The sequence below is a fragment of the Vidua chalybeata genome, chromosome 4 (genome assembly GCF_026979565.1).
Source record: "Vidua chalybeata isolate OUT-0048 chromosome 4, bVidCha1 merged haplotype, whole genome shotgun sequence".
In the NCBI taxonomy this organism is placed as follows: Eukaryota; Metazoa; Chordata; class Aves; order Passeriformes; family Viduidae; genus Vidua; species Vidua chalybeata.
Window position 1 is genome coordinate 1,999,731 of NC_071533.1, and position 20,058 is coordinate 2,019,788.

A 20,058-nucleotide genomic window follows, 5' to 3' on the forward strand; every position below is an offset into this window, starting at 1 on the left:
TAGAAAAAATCGTTTATTAAAAGGAAAGCTGTGATCAAACAGGTGCTACCTCCTTAAAACACTGCCTACAAGTAATACATTGACTTCCACTTTACTGCTCTTGAATACACCCGTACCATTTTCTCACATTGACAAGAGAAGCTAAGTTACATCTTCCCTTTGAGCAGGAAACTATTTAAAACACAGCTTCTTTTAAAAGCAGTCCAAATTGAAGCACAGCTCATCTATTTCACCTGTTAGCTTCCCCAGATGGATCACAGCTCTCACCTACAGTGATGTCTGTTTTGGGCACCTGCTTTCCCTTTCCCTGCTTGCCATCTGCAGGCACTCTCTAGGTTAGGTGGGACAGTCCTGGCTTTGTAGAATTCAAGGCATGGGACATGGCAACCCTCGGCAGGTTCTCAGGACGGGCGCTGTTTGATGAGGCGGAAGGCTTCCAGGAACTCGTTGAAGTCAATGTTCCCATCCTTGTTGAAGTCAATGCTGCGAACCAAGTCATTAATGCCATCATCCGTGAGTTCAATGTTCATGTGGGAGCTGAACAGCTTCCAGGTTTGCTGGAATTCCTCAAAGGAGATGAGACCTGCGGAGGAGCATTTTACATGCTGCAGCTAGATCTCCTAATGTGGAGAGCACTGGCTGAAACACAGCTTAAAGCAGCAAAGCATTATGATACAAATGGACATTTCAGAAGCGTGGGAGGGAGGAGGAGGACCCAAGCTTAAATAAAAGCACCTCTATGCATACTAAAGGAAGCTCCAAAGCAGAAGGCAGTGATCAACAGCCCCTGCACACCTGCTTACCTGAATGGTCTCTGTCTATGATCCTGAATATGGTCTCTAAGTTGGACCTGTTTCGATAAATGACTTCCAGCAAGCTCGACTGGATGTGCTGAAAGACACGATCACAGTTTTCATCTTTCTGACACCTGCTCTCTCTGAGTTATTATTGCAGATGTGTCCACAAACAAGAATATTTTTTGCTCTCAAGAACTTGCCAGCAGTGCCTTATCAACCAGGTGTGTGATAATTGGGTCCTCTGTGCAGCTGCAGAACAGACCATCAGCGTTCTTCTGTGCTAACAGTGAGCCAGGCTGCATTTTATAACCACTGCAGAGCTGCCTTTGCTGGGCGTCACTAAGAAACTGCTACTTGAAGAGTGGAATACAGTTTTCCTACTCACAAGCCTGTGTCCAAAACTACCTCTGAATTTTGATTTCACATCCATCATCTATTTGTAAAAATGGGCTGGATGCCTCAGGACTACTTGAGCTCAGGCAAGACTTCTATCAACTTCAGTGTGATTTTGGATTATGCAGGAACCATCCACTGTCCTTTTGTACTACAGTTGATTTGTACATGTGGGGGATCTGGTGAGCAGCTGCTCACATCATGCTTTGATGGAAGAGGCTGAGTGCTTACCTCTTGGCTCCTCTGCTCCATGGCCAGGTCATCCAGCCAGGATTTGTATTCCAGCATGCCATCCTCAGTGCTGTGCACCAGCTGCGGCCTCAGCATTCGCCAGGGCAGTCCCAGCCGCAGCACTGACTCCACTGCTGTCGCCCAGTTGCTCAGAGTGATCTTTCCTGTACACAAAAGGGAGGCACCTCTGGGACACAGGCAGCGTAAAGCACGTTAAGGCAAAGACGAAGCCTGAAACAGTGACACACAGTCTAGGTGCTGCTGACAGCACAGCATTATTTTGCAGTGCAGGCACACATACACTTCCCATCCAAGCCTCAGCAAGCTTTTCATCATTGTAACAAATCAAGGCTACGGGGCCGCAAACATCTGAACAAATGCAAGACCCTAACTTTGAGTATTTCATTAGAAATTTGCAGCCCACTGCCCATTTTAGCAGTGGCTGTAACAACTGAGCTGGATTCCTATGAACAGTTTTGCTGGCAGGGAAGAAAGCAAGAAAGCAGTTCTCCCTATGAGCAGTTCTGCCAACCACCATATCCCTTTTCTCCCCCAGCCCACCAGTGGACAGTTCTCAGCAACACCTCTTGGTCACTGCAGCAACACAGCACTCCTGTCTGCCACAGGAGCTCTCGGCTCCTTCCTTAAGGCTCTGACAGAGACAACTGCCAAAGACATCCCTCGCTTTCCTCCTCCCAGTGATTTGGACTCCAGGGATGAAAGGGCTCTAGAGACCACCCAGCCCTTCTCAAGTGACACAACAGACATGTTCCAGGTCATCTTCCCAAGGCTTGATCAGTACTCCAGCTGCAAGGAGTTCTTCTAGGACCAGCCTCAATTACTACACCTTAGGCTAATGACATACTGCTTTTTTTCAGCGCCCCCACTTTATGGTGTCACTCAGAGCCATCCACAGAGACTGAGTAACAGCAAATGACCTCTGGCAAGGTTTGATACAGCCTCCCCATGACATCTGGTGACAGTTCTCAGTGAGAATTCTCCCAGCCAGCCACAAACTCAGCTTAGTCCCTTCAGCCCTATTGCAACGAGGCAATGAACGCGCACATCCCTCAGCTCTGAGTTACCTGTATTGTCCCCATCGTAGGACCTGAAGGCACTGATGAGGGCTGAGGTGTGAGCAAAGAGCTTTTCCCGCAAGGCTCGAAAAGCTGACTCCTCTACTCTGCTGATTCTGGAGGATGCAGAACAGAGAGAAGCACTTGAAGGACTTGCCATGAATCACAAGAAAAACTGCACCTTCCCTCCCAGTGACTTGTCCATGGATTCCCCAGAGCCTCACACAACTGCTCTGCACAGCTACAGCTGCATCTCAGTGCTTGTGGCAAGGCACTGCATGCCCAGGGCACAGTTCCCTGCAGCCACAAGTCCCTGCATTCATTTGTGAAGTAACCACGCAAAAGAGAACATCAGCAGAGGTCAAAAATTAAAACCTGACATGGAAAAGAGGAGCTGAAAAATCAACAAGCTTTAGAAAAATCCCCTTGGAATTTTATTAACAATCCCTTCTCAACCCTTGAGCTTTCCTCAGTAACTTCAAGTACAAAGCTTAATCCCTCCTGTAGAGCCATTCTTTAGAAAATCAAGCTGTGAAAGTTCATCTCCACAGTCAAACTTTCTAAAAGCTCACAAAGTTTTCCCTTCAGGAATTTTGACTTGGTGAATACAGAGCAACTAGAAAACCTTGCCTTTGAGTCATAGTAAGCATATGGGCTGTCTTGTTTGCTTGGTACTGAACAAAGTGGGGGATGAGGTCTGGTCCCAGCTTCACATAGGCTCCCCTGTTGCTGCCAATCTCATAGTAGTTTGAGGCTGAAAAGATGGTCAGCACCTAATCCCCCCCAAAAAAAAAAAGCATTTGCAGTCAGTACATACATCCTGTAATATTTATATATATGTAAACAACAGACCTGATCCCCTCTGGAGTCCACAGACTGTGAAAGCACCATGTTCTATGGAGGAGAGGGAGAGACAGGTGGCAGCTGGCCTGGAAGCCTTGCGGGTGTGAGTTCCTCATGGGTGGCACTGGTTACACATGGCTCTGGCCACATGCTGGGCTTCCTCAATTTTTCTGTGCTCTCTCCCAACAATTCCACTCTCCAGAGCTGGAGTGCCCTGATGAAGCCACCGACCTGACTGTGCATCTTCTGAAAACAGAACTTGGCTGCAGCAGCTCAGTAGCACCCTTTTGTAGCTCATCTGCAGGAACAGCTGCACTAAGTGGGGGCCATGGCACAAGTGGGTTCAGATCTTTTCTCAAGCACCACACACAAGGACACGATTTATCTGCACAGCCATGTCCCCAGCAGAGCAGATGGCTCCAGATTGCCCTGAACCAAGACTTCAGACAGAAACACACTTCAGTTAACTCCCAATAAGCCTGTTCAAGGATTTTGCATGTGTTTAAAGCCCCACCGCACCCTGGCAGGATGGAAACCCAAGTACCCTTCACACCACCCCCAACTGACCTTGCGGTTGTGACAGAACTCGTAGCCCTCCTGCTTGCACTCGTGAGAGCGGATGAGGAACTGCAAGCTGTACTTGTCAAGGAACTTCTCCGTCACATCAGGCCCAAAGTAGCAGCCACCACCTCGCACCTTATTTTCTCTGCAGCCCTCCTGAGGCATGGGGTCGCTCCAGAGGATGTCTAAAACCTGAAAGGATTGGAAAAGTTCACTAAGGAAATACAGCTCAGTCTCGGAATCCCTCCCTAGACTGCTGTTATAACCAGAGTGCAAGGGAGCAGACATTTTTCCTGCATTCCAGCTGAAGACTGTCACAGACCTGGGCCACCTCAGAAGTGGCAATATTGTTGATCATGAGCTACAGGCGCATCCAAAGTGTCTGGGGAAAGAGGGATGTGCATAAGTCAGGCCTGATACAAGCTTTGCCTTTGCTAGCATTAAGATGTCCAAGAGCCTTGCCTGTCTTCCTCTATCCTAAAACACAAGTCCCGGGGCAAGAACAACCAGCAGATCCTGAGGCCATTAGCAGGCTTAGTATAAAACGCCTTTGTTCTCTAGCCAGGACCTTCCACAGCCTCCAGAAATACAAGTGCTAACTCAGTAACCACTGTGTGGATTAAGGCTTAATCCCTTTAACCCTGACTTCAATATATAGTGCTATAGTGAAAAGGTGTGCAGCATTGGAAGGTCACACGTAACGTCAACTAAGTAACAGTGGTTTCAGAGTGCACAGAAGAGACTCTCAGGCTGGAAGAACAAGGAAAGGAAGTCCCTAGCTGCTCCTACCAGGAGGTAACAAAGGTACCCAGCAAAACATCCCCACGGCCTCATAGATCAGTCCTTCCTGGCCACCTACCACTGAACAACAAACTACTGCAGGAGGCACCCCACAGCACACCCAGCTCAGGACCCTGCTAAGATTCCTTACCTGCTTCCACTCCTCCTGGCGAGTCCAACACGGCTCATCCACATCCTTCAAGGAGACCATGCTGGAATAGGTGAGCTCCTCTGGCTCTGACTCGCTGATGTCCACCAGCCGGCGGCATGTGTCGATTTGCTCCTGCACTGTCTGCCGGAGCCACCTGGAGAACTCCAGCCTGTTGGCTGTGCTGGGAGCCTGGGCTGACTGGGGCTGCAGAGATAACTTGGGAGCTGCCTCATTCCCTGCTGCATCAGTGCCTGATTCGCTCTCCCCATTTATGGCCTGTATTTGTGGTTTTCTACTCGATTCCTTCCTTTTCTTCAGCCTTAACACAGAAATAAACTGAAAGATATGAGAGAAACAGAGCTGATAACACAGCATGAAACCTAGACCTCCAGCTCTAACGTTCATTGGCAGACTTCAAGTGATCCAAGCCTCCAAGCCCCACTCCCTTCTTGCCATCAACTGCTGCTTGACTATGGGGAAGTACTAGTGCCATCCTCTCAGACAAGCCATCCTGGGTTTGCAGCTGGGCCCCATGTCCATCACATCTCACTCTTCCTCATTGACTTCCTGCACACAGATTTCATCTGCAAAGGGAACTAGGCAGCAGAGCAAAGGAAGCATTAATGACTAATGCAAGAGTTGTGATTTTATTTGGAGAAGGAAAGGGGTATTTCCCAACTGGGTGAGTGAGGCAGAGACAAGTTAAATGATTTATCAAACTCCTTCTGGAAATCTAGGGGTAAAAACAGGCTAAGGAACTGTGGGACAATGTCTCATCATCACTGCATTTTTACTTCAGCACCAGCACATATTCCAGAAACCAAGAGTGCTTCATCCCTTCACAGCTCCTACACACACACTAATAAACCAAAGCCTATACCTGAACACAGCCTTGTCTAGGGCGACCATCTGTTAGATTTGTCTTGTCAACAGCTAAGCTGGCATGTAGAAATGAGCTTCTCACCACAAATCAGCAACACTGTTGTCTCTTGCAATAAATGGGAAATAAAACCTACTTTGTCCCTTTGAATTTTCTCAAGCATGTCCAGGTCAGTGCTGTCAGAGATGCCCCCATGAATAATGAGGACTTTCTGATCAATCAGGGTGGCCAGGGGCAGCCAGCAGAAGACATTCTGAAACATCCTCAAGATTTTTTTCCCATGCACCTGAGAGAAAGAAAAAAGAGATCATCAAGTCTTCTAAATGCACACCTCACATGGTAAATGAGACATAAACAGAGGCCTACCTTGTATTTCTGCATCACTTCCTTGGTGAAACCATAGCTAAAGGAACAGGAGAAAGGAAGCTCAGTGGGATTTTGCACAAGGCCCCCGACATGGTGCTCAGCTCTGCACAGAAGCCATACCGTAAGTTCACCATGTGGTCCTCGTGGTTCCCGCGGTTGAGATGAACCTCCTTGGGATAGATCAGGAGGAAGGTAAAGAGGATAACAAGGATCTCAAGGGACTGCTTGCCTCTGTCTACAAAGTCCCCATTGAACACGTAGGACTTGGAAGGGGAAGGAAGGCCATTCTGTAAAAGCAAGGAACAGGCGGATGTCACTGGAGAGGCCTCTCCAAGGTGTCCATATGCCCTCCCCCAGCTGCAGCCTCTCACTCCTGTCCCAGGTTACAAGAGATCCTTGCTTATCTTTATCCTGTGGGCCCCAGCAGTGAAACTGGCAGTCACAAAGAGTTGTCATTGGTATCAGCACTAGAAAAACACCCATTAGCACTACTAAAATGGACATGGATATCAAGATTTTCTAGTCAGCAAGGGAATAAGCTACTGATTTGTGAAGCCATTTAAAACCAATCTAATTGACTCAGAGAATTGCACATGAATGGCCCCGTCTTGCAAACACTTCTCAACATGACATATGGGATACCCATTGCAATGCCTGGACAGCCTCCCTCTCCAAATCTGGTGCCTACCTTGTAAAAGATGAGGAACAGGTCATCCAGCTGGCCGTGTAAGTCTCCTGAGAGGCACAAAGAGATGAGTCACAATATGTTTACCTTGAACTTTAAAAAAACCCACGAATATGTAACCTGCTACAAACTATGTCCTTTATAAATTAATCACCTCAGAAATACTTTGGGAAGTGCAAGCCTAGAGGAAAAGGATACAATGTAAGGCTTGAGCTGAAGTCTGAGAAGGACAGTAAAAAAACCTATACCGTGTGCTGAAGACTGATTTAGAAGCTTTGTTCATTTATCTCTTGTGATGGCACAACATGGCACAAGATTGTCATTATATGGGAGAAAGCTTCGCATTGAAAATACCAATCTAATTCTCATTTAACATAATATTGGAGAGAGAGGTTTGTTTTCCAGAGGCTGACTGCATGCAAAAGTCTGTGCTACATATTTTTCAGAAATATCTCAACATTTTAACATTAGTCAGAGTAGGGAAAAAATAAAAAGTTTTGTCTCAAATTTACTTATAGAACGTAAAGAGGCATTAACATTCTGGATCTGCATGCATGCGCTGGTGCTCACCCAGAAAAGCTCCAGGATTTTGTTGTTTAAATAATCCCAGACCACAGAATAGGTCAGACCACTACCAAGTTTTGTGACCAGTCCTCAGCTGGATGTGGTTTCTGTGGTTTAGTAAAACAACTCCCAAGTCTGGGGTGAGAGAAAAAAGGCAGGCCACCTGGGTATTTCAGACAAACCCAGCTGCCCCTCAAGGCACCACACACTTCGCTTATAGAGAGTATTTGTGTTCCACGTTCAGTACAGAGGGTGGCACTGTGCTCTTGCTATCATTTTCTCTCTGCCCCACCCTCCCATAGGAGCATTCCACCCCAGAGGCTGCAAGGGACCCACCACACACGGTGACTTCCTCGCTGTAGCAGGTGGAGACATGGCTGATGTTTGGCAACTGCTTGAGGTGCTTCCTGGTCTCATGCAGGAGGTTTAAGACATAGCGAGCATGGAGCTGCTACTAGGAGAAAGTGAAGGGATTAAAGCAGGAAATCAGTGTCCTCTGAGCAGCACCACTGTGGCTGTAGACTCCACCAGGATAGCCTGGATGGTAGAAATTCTCCCTGGGATGACAGTCTGTGCTGACCTATGGGCTTACAAACAAGATGAGGGAAATACTGGGAAACAGCAGGATGGCAAACACTTGCACAAGGCAGCCCAGCCTCAGCACTGAGAGGGCTGACAAGGCAACCCTAAAGCCCCAGCACCTTGTGTACAAGGCTATACCCACTAGGCTACACCACCTCCAGGAGCAGCAGAAATTCCAGCCCAGTATCACAGGTAAGAAAATTGTGCCTCTAGATCTTTCTTAGCTTTTTCACATTGAACCAGTCTGTGAGTGACCACATGTCCTGCAGTGATAGATATGCTCAAAGCCAGGAGGTGGGGATTTAATGCAGCTGGGATATGCGACACCTTTGGTTTATGAGTTCTTTTTGGAGAAGGGATATTTTGGCCTAGTTTTCAGTTGAGCACATCAGCTGAGGGACAGCAGCAGAACACTGCAGTTGCATGAAGGCTTGTCTTGTTAGTTCTGGAGTGGTACTCAGCTTCCTCATCAAAAAACTCACAATTTACATTTTAAACCAAGAGTCCAAGTTGCATAGCACAAAACATTGTAATTGGCTGTTTCCCTCTGGGCCATCCTATACTTATTTACAAATTGAGAAATTTGAACAAAAAATGATGAAAAGTCTCAACATGAGCTGTTGCTGATTTTCCCCTTTTAAAATGAAATTCAGGTTCATATTGGTACACCCCTACATAAAGTGTTCAGTTTTGTCAGGAGTATATTTTCAGGAAGAAGAACATTTCTATGGCATTAGGAAATACCATATAGTTTCCAACCCCATTTTGTTTAAGTGCCAGCCAGCTTGTTATATGCAGTCAACTGAGCTTGGTAAGAAAGTTAAGACCAAATCATCTATCCTACACCCCTGTTCAGAGAAGGGGAGAGCACGGTACCTTTTTGGGATCCTTACTTGTTTCTGTTGGAAAGCTTCCAGCAAGGCTGTGGCATGGTCAGGGAGGAGTGGGAAAGAGAGACGGGGTCCGGTGTAGGAGTCTGGCACCTCTATGGATTCATAGTCACAGTATTTTTCCAGCTCTGCCTCTTTGTAACTTTCCCCACTTATGAACATGCGACTGATAAAATCCCCTGGACAGCAGATTAGTGGGGTTGATTAAAAAAAAAAAAAATAGAGAAACAGACAAAAAAGGAGTTAAGTGGCTCCAGGTACCATCCCAGTAATTTGCTACAGAAGAGCTATTTGGTTAGGCTGGCACTCAGGAGCAGTCGCAGCCACAGATGCTGGGTACTGCTTGGCACTGCTACAAAACTTGCAGTGGGGGAAAGGCTGCAGAGACAAATGTCCATGTGCAGTGTGCACCATTCTGTGATTCCATGAGAATATACTGAACCTTTATACCTCCTTCTAGCTCCCAAGAGCAGGAATTGCCCCAGATCCCTTACACAGCTCACAGTCTCCAGACAATTCACTCTCTAATCCTGATGCCATCACTCTTGAGACTCTCGGCCACATGTGCCATCCTGAAGATTGCCCAACACTGGGCAATGAATTCTACAGGGTGCAGCCTTTGCCACATCTACAAACAGCACACAAACTTACTCTCTTTGCTGCTGCTTGGTGTGAACTGGTCCATGAGGTAACTGAAGAAGTTGTGAAGCTGCAGGAAGAGGGAAAGCCCGTCATTCACCCCAGAATGAAATTCAACAGAGTAGCAACCTATCATAATCATTTTTCTGGAAATTTTACTTCTGCCCTCCTCTTTCTGTCTGCTATGTACAGCAACTCTCATTGTACCAATTTAAGTTTTGACTTTCTTAAAATGAAGTCAGAACAGTGGCTTTACCTTCAGCCACAGGCAGAAGTACACTATGAGCCCTTCCTCTCCCTGAGAGCGAAGCAGCCATGTAAGAGAATTTTAATCAAAGTTAAAACGTAATGAACCAAATAGACTTGCCTATTGTGTTCAGACTCCAGAAAAGCTCTTTAAAATGGCTCTTGTGGCTTGCTTTTGAGGTTCATTACTTTGTTTTAAGCAACACATGCATGCAGGGAATCAATAGGTTAAAAAGGGGCAGGAAACCCAGTGCCTGGCCCACTGAAGCACTTAGAGGGTTACCAGCCAGCAGCCAGAAAGGCAGAGTCTGGCACAGAAACCACCTTCCTATTTGTTTTCCTAGCTGTTCTTTTCCTCGGCACCATACCTTGATCTGATCCTGCTCGCAGGAATACTCAATGGATTGAAAAATTCTCCAGGTGCAGCGGCGGCGCATTTCCAGACGAGCCACATGGCGCCGATACCACTGCTGGATCAAGACAGCTGCCTTGAAAGCTAGGGGACAAGAACAGAACCAAGCTGCTGAGCAGCACTGCCTGCAGGTGAGGCACCTGCAACGGCTCCTTCTCCACCCTCAACATGGAAGAGATCCTTTCCTTTTCAGGAAAAAGTTCCCAGGAATTGTCTTCTTGTGCCTAAGAGCAACAACTCCTCTTCTTTTTGCCTTCCTTTTTTGCAAGAGGTTGACCTGACCCCTGCCTGACCAGAGACCTCTGAAGCACTTCCAGCCATTGCTGCTGGTTCCTTCAGCACCAGCATTAACAACACATTATTAGGGCCTGAAAGCCCTAATATGTTCTTCAGTATTATTACAATATCCTCCTTTTCTACCTACCTTGATCATTTTTATGTCCATCTTACCATGTGTAGGTGCTGGGGCTTCAGGAAACCAGAAGTTTAACTGAGGCCATGCAAAGAGTTGGGGGAAGATAGGATACCAAGTTTCCTTTTAGAGCCCTAAAAATATGGGAATTTTTAACCTCTCCTTATGCCAAATAAATACCTCAGCTTTTGCAGTTGAGGAAAAACTTTAGAAGGACTCCATAGTAGCATAAATATCAACATACCATTACCTTACAATAAAATAAAGACCAAACCACACCCACAGTGAAATAGGGGAGGCAGAACTTTGGCCATTAATGGCACAGAATGAACAAGATGCCACAATTTCCAGGTACCTGTTTGAGGTTCAGCCAGTGCTGACACCAGATGCTTCCCAAATTATGGCTATCTGCCCTTTGATCTTTTAAACACAGCCTCTGTATTCTCTCAGTTCCAGTGTGTTCCCTTCAAAAATTATTTCAGATGGGGTGTGTGCACGTTTCAAATGAAGTACATTGGTGCAGTTTCACATTTCCTTTTTCAAGTTCTGCCACAGAATTTTACATCTAGAATCTCTCATCCTCCTTAGCTGTCCTTGATCCCACTTGGACCAGCTCTGCTACTTGACATCTCTCTTTGGATTACACTGCGTCCCTTCCTGTTCCTTTCTGGAGCCCCACCCATGAGCCCTATACTTAGAACATCTTCTAACACTGCTTCTCTGTCTTCTTTAGGTGAGGGGGGAAAGGGATGACTGCTGTATCCACAGGCTGGCTTCACAATCCAAGGGAAACAACAGAGGTAGGGAACTAGGCCTGCTGCAGGAAGTGTATTCCCCTGTCACATTCACCAGAGCAGGGAGAGCAATGGGAGGTGTGTGGGAAAATCTTCATTAAAAAGGAAAATTCCTTACCCCTACCCAAAGGCTGCTATGCACTGGCAAGAGATAAAGAGATCATATTAATTCAATAAGCTTGCATTAATTACACAACAAGTGGCCCTTCAGGTACTTCAGCAGGAAACAGAGACCTTTCCCTAAAGAAGGTATCTCAATGGATTATATATAGAAAATAACGATCCTTTTAAATCATGATTCTCTTTCAGCACTGGGAATTGCAGAGCGCAAAAAAGGAAGATCTACAGTTGCTGTTCAGCAGGGGTGCAAGACACCCTGAAGTTGTGGGCAAGAAGGTAAGATTTGGCAAGCCTTAACTCAGGACTAACTTCTGTATTCTTTGCCTTCTCTCTTGCTGAGAAAATGCTTACTGATCAGCTGGGCTTGGAAAAAATTCCTTGTGATAACTCCACGCATACCAATGAAAACCAAAACCTTTGAAACAGTAAAAATTAAACCTATGAAAGACATGTTATCAAGTGCACAGTTAACATAAATACCACCATCAAGAGCATTAAAGCCCCAGATAGGCAAGGCACTGGCTTTTACTCTGCTTTTATGGAGACTGAATTTGCAACTGAAAAAGCCAGGTATTCTAATTTAGCAGTTTACCTGGGTGAGTTATATTTGGCAGTGTTTGTATCTGTTTGGGGAAAAAAAAAAATCAACAAAGACAAAGAAAGATTTAGCCACATATTATGATGATCCAAATCATGTATCGTATAAGCTGCTGAAAGCATAGCAAAGTGGCAGCACTCAAACCAGACTTCACTCCAAGGCCAGGCCAGCTGAACAACTCTGCTCCTACATTTACATTGAAAACAGCCTTCAGACCTTGGATGAGGGGGACAGGGATGACACCTGGCATGCTGCATTTGGGCAGAAGGTCCTAAGCAGCTGCCCTGCTGCAGATGGCCAAATCTGAAGGGTGTTGAGAGCCAAAGGCTAGAAATTCAAAGAAGCTTTACTGCGGTGGGAAACTGTTGCTGAGCTATCAGATGTAGTACAAGGTCTCAAATAAGTAACTGGTGTTGTGTTACACTTGCTTATCTTAAAATAACCCTGAATTTGTTGGGAAAGTCTATGGACCTCTGGTGCTATGGGTGACAGGTAAGTCTAACTTACATCAAAAGAGTTGTTCAATAATGGACAATAGCAAACAAAAGTGTGAGTCACAACCTTATCCCCACTTTCAATCCTTATTTTCTTTTCCAAGCACTTGCAAACAGTTTGCCCCATCCTGCTGTGCTGCCGCTGCTCATGACTGCATGATTCAAACAACAAAGACTGCTTATCTACTTTTTAACTCTTCCTTATATCTAAGGTCTTCCTAATCAACTCCCTTTGTTCCACAGCAGACACAGGCACACGCCCACAAAATTGATACCATTGCAGAGGGCTTCAAAAAATAAATCACCACAACTTTGAGAGCTATAAACAGGTCTGAATTATTAGCAGAGATAAAGAGCACTGTGCTGATGTAATTAGAGAAAATACACACTTTTTGCTTTACAGCTTTTTGCAGCCACACCATCTCACCTTCTTTGTAACTAGATTTATTTTGGCTGCACCAGTAAGAGCCTTGGAAAATAATCCAGGGGAAGCAGCACTGTCAGCAGACAACACCTGCATTACCCTGCAAGTATTTCATCCAGCAGGTGTTAATGCTAAATGTTGCTTCATCTCTAGTTAGGCTTGGGTGGATTTTAACCTACTCCTCATCTAAAGAGCTGTTATTTCCTCAAGCTTGTTGTCTTCTGCTAACACCTGAGAAGCCTTGTCATAGGATACTGAAAGATAGAGCCTCACTTAAATGCTGTGAAAAAAACACAGAGGAGAAACACATTCAGTGCAACCTCCCAACAGCACAGGCAGGAGAAAACAGGATAAGATCACTTTTCTAAGAACCACTCACCATTTTCAGACTTCTGCAGAGAGTACTTGTACTTGACATCTACAGAACTACCAGATCCCATGTTCTCCAACCAATGTTCCAACGTTGCAGACTGGCCCAGTGTCACCAAAACCACAAATGAGATGCAGGGAAGACCATTTGGTCAGAATCAAAACAGCTGCAACATGTCCCACAGTTCCAAGAATCTACAATTAAATATATTAACACTTATTATTAACTATCAGGTGGCCTCTCTTGTGCCCAAGTACATTTTCTACAACCAGGTTTCTCCAGCTACTCTCAGACAATCAGATGAGGATTTCTGTCTCACTGCTTCACATTTCAAGTGAGATTTATAAACAGCAATCAGTTCAGCACCTTTAGCTACTTTCATAAAAATAGGTACTGTGATTGTTTGGCAAACATATAAAAAGCTTTTCAATACTGATAAAGAACAATTAAAAAATCATTAAAAAGCAGTATGTACAGACAAACATGCTGTAGTGCAGACAAATATTCATGTAGAGCCCTGTAAAGGATAACTCATTATGAGGGATGAACACAAACCTGATATTTAATCTAACCACAGCTAGCAGGAAGGTAAGCCTAAAATAACAGCTATCAGAAGAAAATAACCAGCTTTGTTAAACACTGCTTGCCTTCATTCCCACACATCTGCTCGAGTGTGGGAGTGTATTATGCCATCAATTGCCAGTATAAAAGGACAGACATCCAGACTTTAGTAAGCTCACTGCTGTGGAAGCTCTGGTCAGGGTAAACAGATCCTAATGCAAGATTAGGTGAAACTCTGAAGTCTCTCACTTTGAGGGTAACCAGAATGTTATTCACATACATTTTTCCTCTGGAAAATAAACAGTCACATAGTACTGCCAAAGCAGCCCCAAGCTGTATCACTGAAGAATTCAACAGATTTTTATTTTCCCCTGAAATTCAGGAAGGAAGGAAGGACAAAGCTGAGAAATGGAGGGAAAGAAATTAACACTTATAAAAATGTTAAGACTGGTGTTGGTAGGAGAACACAGCTCAAAGTATTTTGAAGGATCAGGACAGAGTAACTACAAGGGCACCACCTCCCAGGAGAAGAAAAAGTCCTCCTCCTTTCCTCACTTCCTGCAATCCTTTTGCTTCCTTCAATCTCTTTCCACCTAACCCACGTCTTTCCTCTCAAAATAGCTCAGATCCGCACAAACGGTAATCGAAGGAGCGTGTCCGGTGTTGTGTAAGGTGACTGATGTGTATTGGCTCAGGAAGGTGAGCCCTGCCCAGCCACACTGCAGCATGGGGAGGTTCTAAAGCACATCAAAGGCTGCAACTCTCTCTCCCTTGCCCAGGATGCCCAACTGTACAATGGCATCCTCACAATGCCACAAGCAGGTGGCACAACAGGGCACACCACAACGCTTTCAGCAAAATACCTACACCGTTGTTTTATTCTAACAATATTATTTCATATCAATGTCACAAATTGCCTGAAATCACTGCCAAATGACACCCAGTTTTACCTAGAGCCTTACCTTCTTTGTACTCAGATAATATAGGTACTCTGACAGCTTTCCAGATCATTAACTACTCCAAGGGACAATTGAACATAAAACTCACCAGTTATAGCTCTTGTTTGTAACCTCCTGTACCAGGGAAATCAGAGTTCAGGAAAAATTTCGGAACTTCTGAGCATAGGCCCATCTGGCCTACACACACAAAAATTTAACTTAATAACACAGATCTGAGGATTTCAACAAGTTTTAGCTTTCCAGAGAAGCAATGATAACAATTATTAATTCTTCATTGGCCCCTTTCACAGCAACTAAAACACTTTTAGGTTACTTTTAAAACAAGGGAGAACAAACTTGAAGCACACACTCAAGTATGGTGTTCAGTACTTTGCCTGCTGAGGATGTGTTCCGGGGACCACTGTCTGCTTTGATAAAATGTGACCTTGGATTTGAGGTCGCCTTTGGCAACAATTTTTCTCTTATTTCCTTCTCTCTCTGCAAAACAAACAGGCATTCATTACTTGGGCAGCCCTGCTTTAAACGCATTTTCGCCATCCATAGCGAGGGATACCCTAGTGTTAGTGTGCCCTAATTATCATATCATAAAAAGTTTTATCAACAGGTCCCTCCCAAGCAGTTGCTGGAGCCATGAACTTCTGTTTGTTGCCCTCAGATTTTTGTCAGGGCCACAACCTGAGCAAAGGAGCACAGGAGTAAATCAGGCTCCAATAGAATCAAACCTGTTCCACGGCTAGAAGGACTGAGGAAGAAACAGAACCAGTCCAACTGCTCAGCACTTTGGATCCTTCCTCATCCACCCAACAGTGACATGCACCCTTCCCTTCCTAAATTCCTGCACCTAAGAAACAGAAGAAGAACAGAAACCCATCAAGGCACACGCTCAAAGACTGGATGAACTGAGCAGCAGCACCGCTTCAGGTACAGGTTGTATTAACTTCGACGTGAGAAGTATGATCCATCCAGGAAACAGCCAACTACCAAGTGCTCCTTCCTCATCTTGCTCTTGGCTGCCACTCCTCTCCTGCAGAAATACTTCCTTCCCTTGGGTGCCAACAGGAGGCCTCCACAACAGGTTTTCCTCACACCTCCTTCACATTGGGCTGTCCCTGGTACACGCCATGGCACAGAGCACCTGCCAGCCAACACCCACACTCTAAAACCAGGTGACAAAAGCCACTGCACACAGTTAAACCACTGCTAAAAAGGCACGGACTTGAGAGCCCCACATGGACACAGACAACCAGTGGAACACCAAGTTCAGGGCCTCAGGAAAAGGCCACACATGCATAGAGAAGATGCACATCCCCTGAGCACTAGAGGTAATGTTTCACAGGCAGGAGAGAGATATAGCAGCCAGAATCCATGCACTTCCCGAGCCACTGGGTAACACAGTTCTTGTAACTCTTCAAACACAAGCAGAGGACTTGCTCAATAACACCATTTAGTACCCTGTGAAATTCAGGCAAGGAAACTTTGCGCAAATCCACTTGAGTCAATCACCCCAAAACACAAACAACAAAAGCCTAGGTACATTTCCTGACTTAGCCTAATTATTTGAACTTCTCCAAAACCAAAGCAAGGGACAGCATTCTGAACCAAATCCAACACACTGAGAACTTGTGAACATTGTTGTCCATGTGGTACTCATCCCAGAGGACCTGTCAGAAGTAACTCAGCTAATGTGAAGCCTGCTCCTAGGAAAGGTGACATTTCATGTATCATGAACAGGATGCCCACTAACCTGAGAGTTTTATAGACATTCCAGCCATGGACAGAACAGGGGAAGGCAACAGGAGGATATAACAGACTAGAAAGTTTACTAGGGAAAAACCTAAAAGATATGTTGGAGGGAAACAAATCTTAAGTTCTGCCAAAAGAAAAACAGCAAGAGTTTAAGAGCTACAGCTTAATTAAAAAACAATGAAATACTTCTCCTAAGGATAAAAATGCTAGCTGGCACTAGGGAAAGTGATGATCCTACCTTGCCTCAGAGTAAATACCTATGTACGGCCCACATGCGCATCAGAGCCGGCACCACTAGTAGCTGCCAACAAGATGGTGAAGTGTGTTTTATTTCAAACACACACCCACACAGTTCCTGCAGTACCAAAAAGGGGAATTACAGACACAAAACTCCCAAACGCAGTTTTATACACCTTGGTGTACAAAAAGGATATTTTACCTCAAACTTTAAGCTATTACTGAACACAAAATTCTGTTGCAAAGAATTAAAAAGAAAAATGCAACTTACCTTGCCAAGTCCTAATTTATGGATTTGTTGAGATAAACACAACTGAAGCTCTCCACTTGATAAGTTTTGGTTGTATTCAGTACCCAAATGATCAATGATTTTTGATGCTATTTTTTTTAGTTACAGATGCAAAATCTGCTCCTCAGAATCCAAATAGTAAAGTAAGGTGTTCCCTTGGGCAGGCAGCACAACAGGCCATGTCTCTGTGCATGTGCAACCCAGAACTGGTGCAGACACTTTGATTTATTTACTGCCCAGTTATGAACAGACTTAAGAATCTTCTACCATGTGACACTTAATAAAGGCTACAGATCTCAACTGGATTAGGATTACTCAAGGGATTATGAAGGAGAAATACAGCATGTTGGCCTCTCTCATCCTAGGAGTCAGCTCTTACACACTTTCAAGCTGCCCTCTGCTAAATGCAAGCTTCTGGAGGAAAAATAATTCAAGGTTTCACCCCTTATTTGTGTTGGGTATTTGTATCAAAAAGTATTTGGTACTTTGTAGCTAGGGAATCTCTAGTGCAGAGCAGAAGGGATGTGGAAAAAGCAAGGATAATTTATCTCTTTTTATTGCTTCACAATTCCAGGGCTTGAAAAAGCAGGAAAATCACTGTTCTTTCCAGTCTTTAGAAAGTGTACGTACAGAGCAGATGAAATCTCTTACAGAAATATGATCAGCAAGCTATTCAAATACCTAGAAATGAAAAAGCAATGACAACAAAGTCATAGAACACCAGGCTACAGAAATACTTCCAGGATGTTTTGGTCCAGTCTTTCTTGGCAAATACTCCCACAAAACATCCAAACTTACCAAAAAACTCAATCACTGCTACATTTTAATGTTTCCAGCATTAAGATGGTTTTGTTTAAAGTATTAACAATCGTATCTCTGCATTTTTATCAAACTTCAGTTCTTATTCCAACTTAGATAATTTAACCTGTGACTAGCTAAGTTGTAACATATATCACTTACCAGTTGATCATTATTCATATTTTTAGCTTGTTATTAAACTAAAACCAGGAAGTTATACATCCTTTAGGTTAGCAGAAAATCACTGAAGGTGGTAAAAAGACTTTATTTTGTTGGCAGCCTTGTGTTGGAGGGCTGGTTACCACAGAAAATACAAGGCTTTCAAGAAAGTAGTTTATAATGGGGAAAAAAACTTCATAACTCCAAACAGCTGCCAAGCCACAAACACATCAGTGGAAGCAAATTGCTTCTTGAATATTCCTAGGAGCTAACAACATTCCAGTTTGTACACACTGAAACAAACATTGGGCCAAACTTATATACCAGAGCATCTGGGCACACCCCTGCCAGAGGATCATCAACCTAATGCTGCAGAGGTCAGGATGACTACACAAAGCCACACCTGTAAGGATCCTGTAGCTGTGGGAGGCTGTTATTTAAAGAAAACCTGGTGGGATCACAAATCACTGCCTACTCTGTGAATTAAAGCAATGGCATCCTGGAATCTCAAAAAGAGTGAGCATTTCAAAATCTTGCTCCAGGAACTCTTCTTCAGATTTATCATCTGGCTGCTGTACATCACTGTCTAAACTGGGTCAAGGCAAAGCTTGCAGCACTTATATCCAGGCAGGAGGAGAGGATGCAGGTAAGTAGGTTATGAGACTCAGCACAAGGAGATAAAGGGCCCTCAGCTCCAGAAGGTACGCTCAGAGCAGTTTGCATAACCAGTGCACACCCACCACAGCCAGCATGGCATGGATCTGGAAGTGGTGCTCTGTCACCTTCACACAGGTGACATTTTATCCAATGAAGAAGGGCACTTGCCAGCTTTACTTGAAGGTATCCACTGACCTTCACTGTTCAAATCCTTCAGTATTTCCAGAGTACACCTAAGTGTCTAAACTCAATATACAGTCACAGCACCACCTGATAAAATCCCCACTGCTCTGCACTGTCAATCAAGATGTTAACTTTTACTGCAGGTAACTTGAACAGAATGCACAAAAACAAATTCAACTGGTTTTTAACCTCACTGCTACCCAACACAACCTTCTCTCATCTACCAAGGAGAATAGGGCATTACCACAATTCCTGAAACAGCTCCTGATTTCTGATAAAATACCTGTAGTCTACAGCTGTGTATGCTACTGACTGCTGCATCTGCCCCTGCTAGGCCCAGGATCAACAGCTCCTCATAGATGAGGGAAAAGGATGATGACCTAGAAGTAACCCCACAAGCCTTCATACATCAAGCTATGAGCTAAATATTTTTAATTAATTATTCCAGACATACAGGCTAAGTAATTTACAAAATGTATTTATTAGTCAGCACAGAAGTACACTGCAGTTGCACAACTCATACCAAAAATAATACAAGCCATTTTTACCCATCAACATCTACTAGAGCATCAATTAAATTACAAGACATTTCAAGCTTTCATTACAGGTCATTAATAGGATCACCTGCAACACTGTGAAGAGTTAACAAATCACTGTTTCCTGAATGGTTCACATCATTGATGAACCAAAGCCACTGTATTGCTCCCAGGAGTGATCTTAAAAGCATAGGTTAGTCTTGCACAGCTTCAGCTTCTCACACAGTGTGTTGAACTAGAAAAACAGGCAAGAGAGCACAGGTTTGTCCAGAGTTAAGTGAAAAACAAGTTCTATGCAACCTCTAGAAAGAATCATTCTTGCTAAAATCAGATCTGATAGAATTGCTACAAATATAACAGCAATAATATTTTTTAAAACATCTTTAAACTGGAATACAGCTTCTTATGTCTTGCCAAGGCCATGCAACCAGTTTCTTGGCATAGAAATTCTCATAATATCTCTCTGAAGCTGTCCCGTGAGGCACCCTGTGAGCTCAAGAACTTGGACTTTTTCTGTACATTCACAGGACAAAGCCCCCAGAGGATGCTGCTCACATGTAGTAACTGGTGAGCAGCCATTACCAACCAAGTCTGATTTTCCTGGTGCTAAGTGCACCATCCCCTC

General features: G+C 44.5%; 2 protein-coding genes and 1 long non-coding RNA gene across 3 annotated transcripts in view; 1 reads left to right on the forward strand and 2 right to left on the reverse strand.

Annotated features, from left to right (window-relative positions):
* On the reverse strand, positions 1-13,378 carry PPEF2 (protein phosphatase with EF-hand domain 2). Its single transcript, XM_053941364.1, has 16 exons — positions 13,318-13,378; positions 10,053-10,180; positions 9,451-9,508; positions 8,803-8,978; positions 7,664-7,778; positions 6,767-6,813; positions 6,199-6,365; positions 6,079-6,115; positions 5,849-5,998; positions 4,833-5,168; positions 3,908-4,093; positions 3,128-3,270; positions 2,507-2,613; positions 1,422-1,585; positions 804-891; positions 1-583 (listed from the first exon to the last, which is right to left on the reverse strand). The coding sequence occupies exons 1-16, from the start codon at positions 13,376-13,378 to the stop codon at positions 402-404; spliced, it is 2,145 nt and encodes a 714-aa protein (XP_053797339.1). The 3' UTR covers positions 1-401.
* LOC128787310 (uncharacterized) overlaps positions 11,240-20,058 on the forward strand; it is a 16,516-nt gene continuing 7,697 nt past the window's right edge. The window contains exons 1-2 of the long non-coding RNA XR_008430659.1: positions 11,240-11,308; positions 11,612-11,698. This is a non-coding gene — a long non-coding RNA (uncharacterized LOC128787310). The remainder of the gene's footprint in view (positions 11,309-11,611; positions 11,699-20,058) is intronic.
* The window catches only part of NAAA (N-acylethanolamine acid amidase), an 8,921-nt gene continuing 8,222 nt past the window's right edge, over positions 19,360-20,058 (reverse strand). The window contains exon 11 of the mRNA XM_053941366.1: positions 19,360-19,668. The gene's annotated coding sequence lies outside the window, so the exon portion shown is untranslated. The remainder of the gene's footprint in view (positions 19,669-20,058) is intronic.

Excerpts from the sequence above, each read along its gene's own strand:
- PPEF2 (XM_053941364.1), bottom strand. The coding sequence starts at position 13,378 with ATGGGATCTGGTAGTTCTGTAGATGTCAAGTACAAGTACTCTCTGCAG. Across the intron at positions 6,814-7,663 it reads CGAGGAAGTCACCGTGTGTG|GAGACTTACACGGCCAGCTG; the intron begins GTGGGTCCCTTG and ends TGTGCCTCTCAG. Across the intron at positions 892-1,421 it reads TGGAGCAGAGGAGCCAAGAG|CACATCCAGTCGAGCTTGCT; the intron begins GTAAGCACTCAG and ends CGTGTCTTTCAG.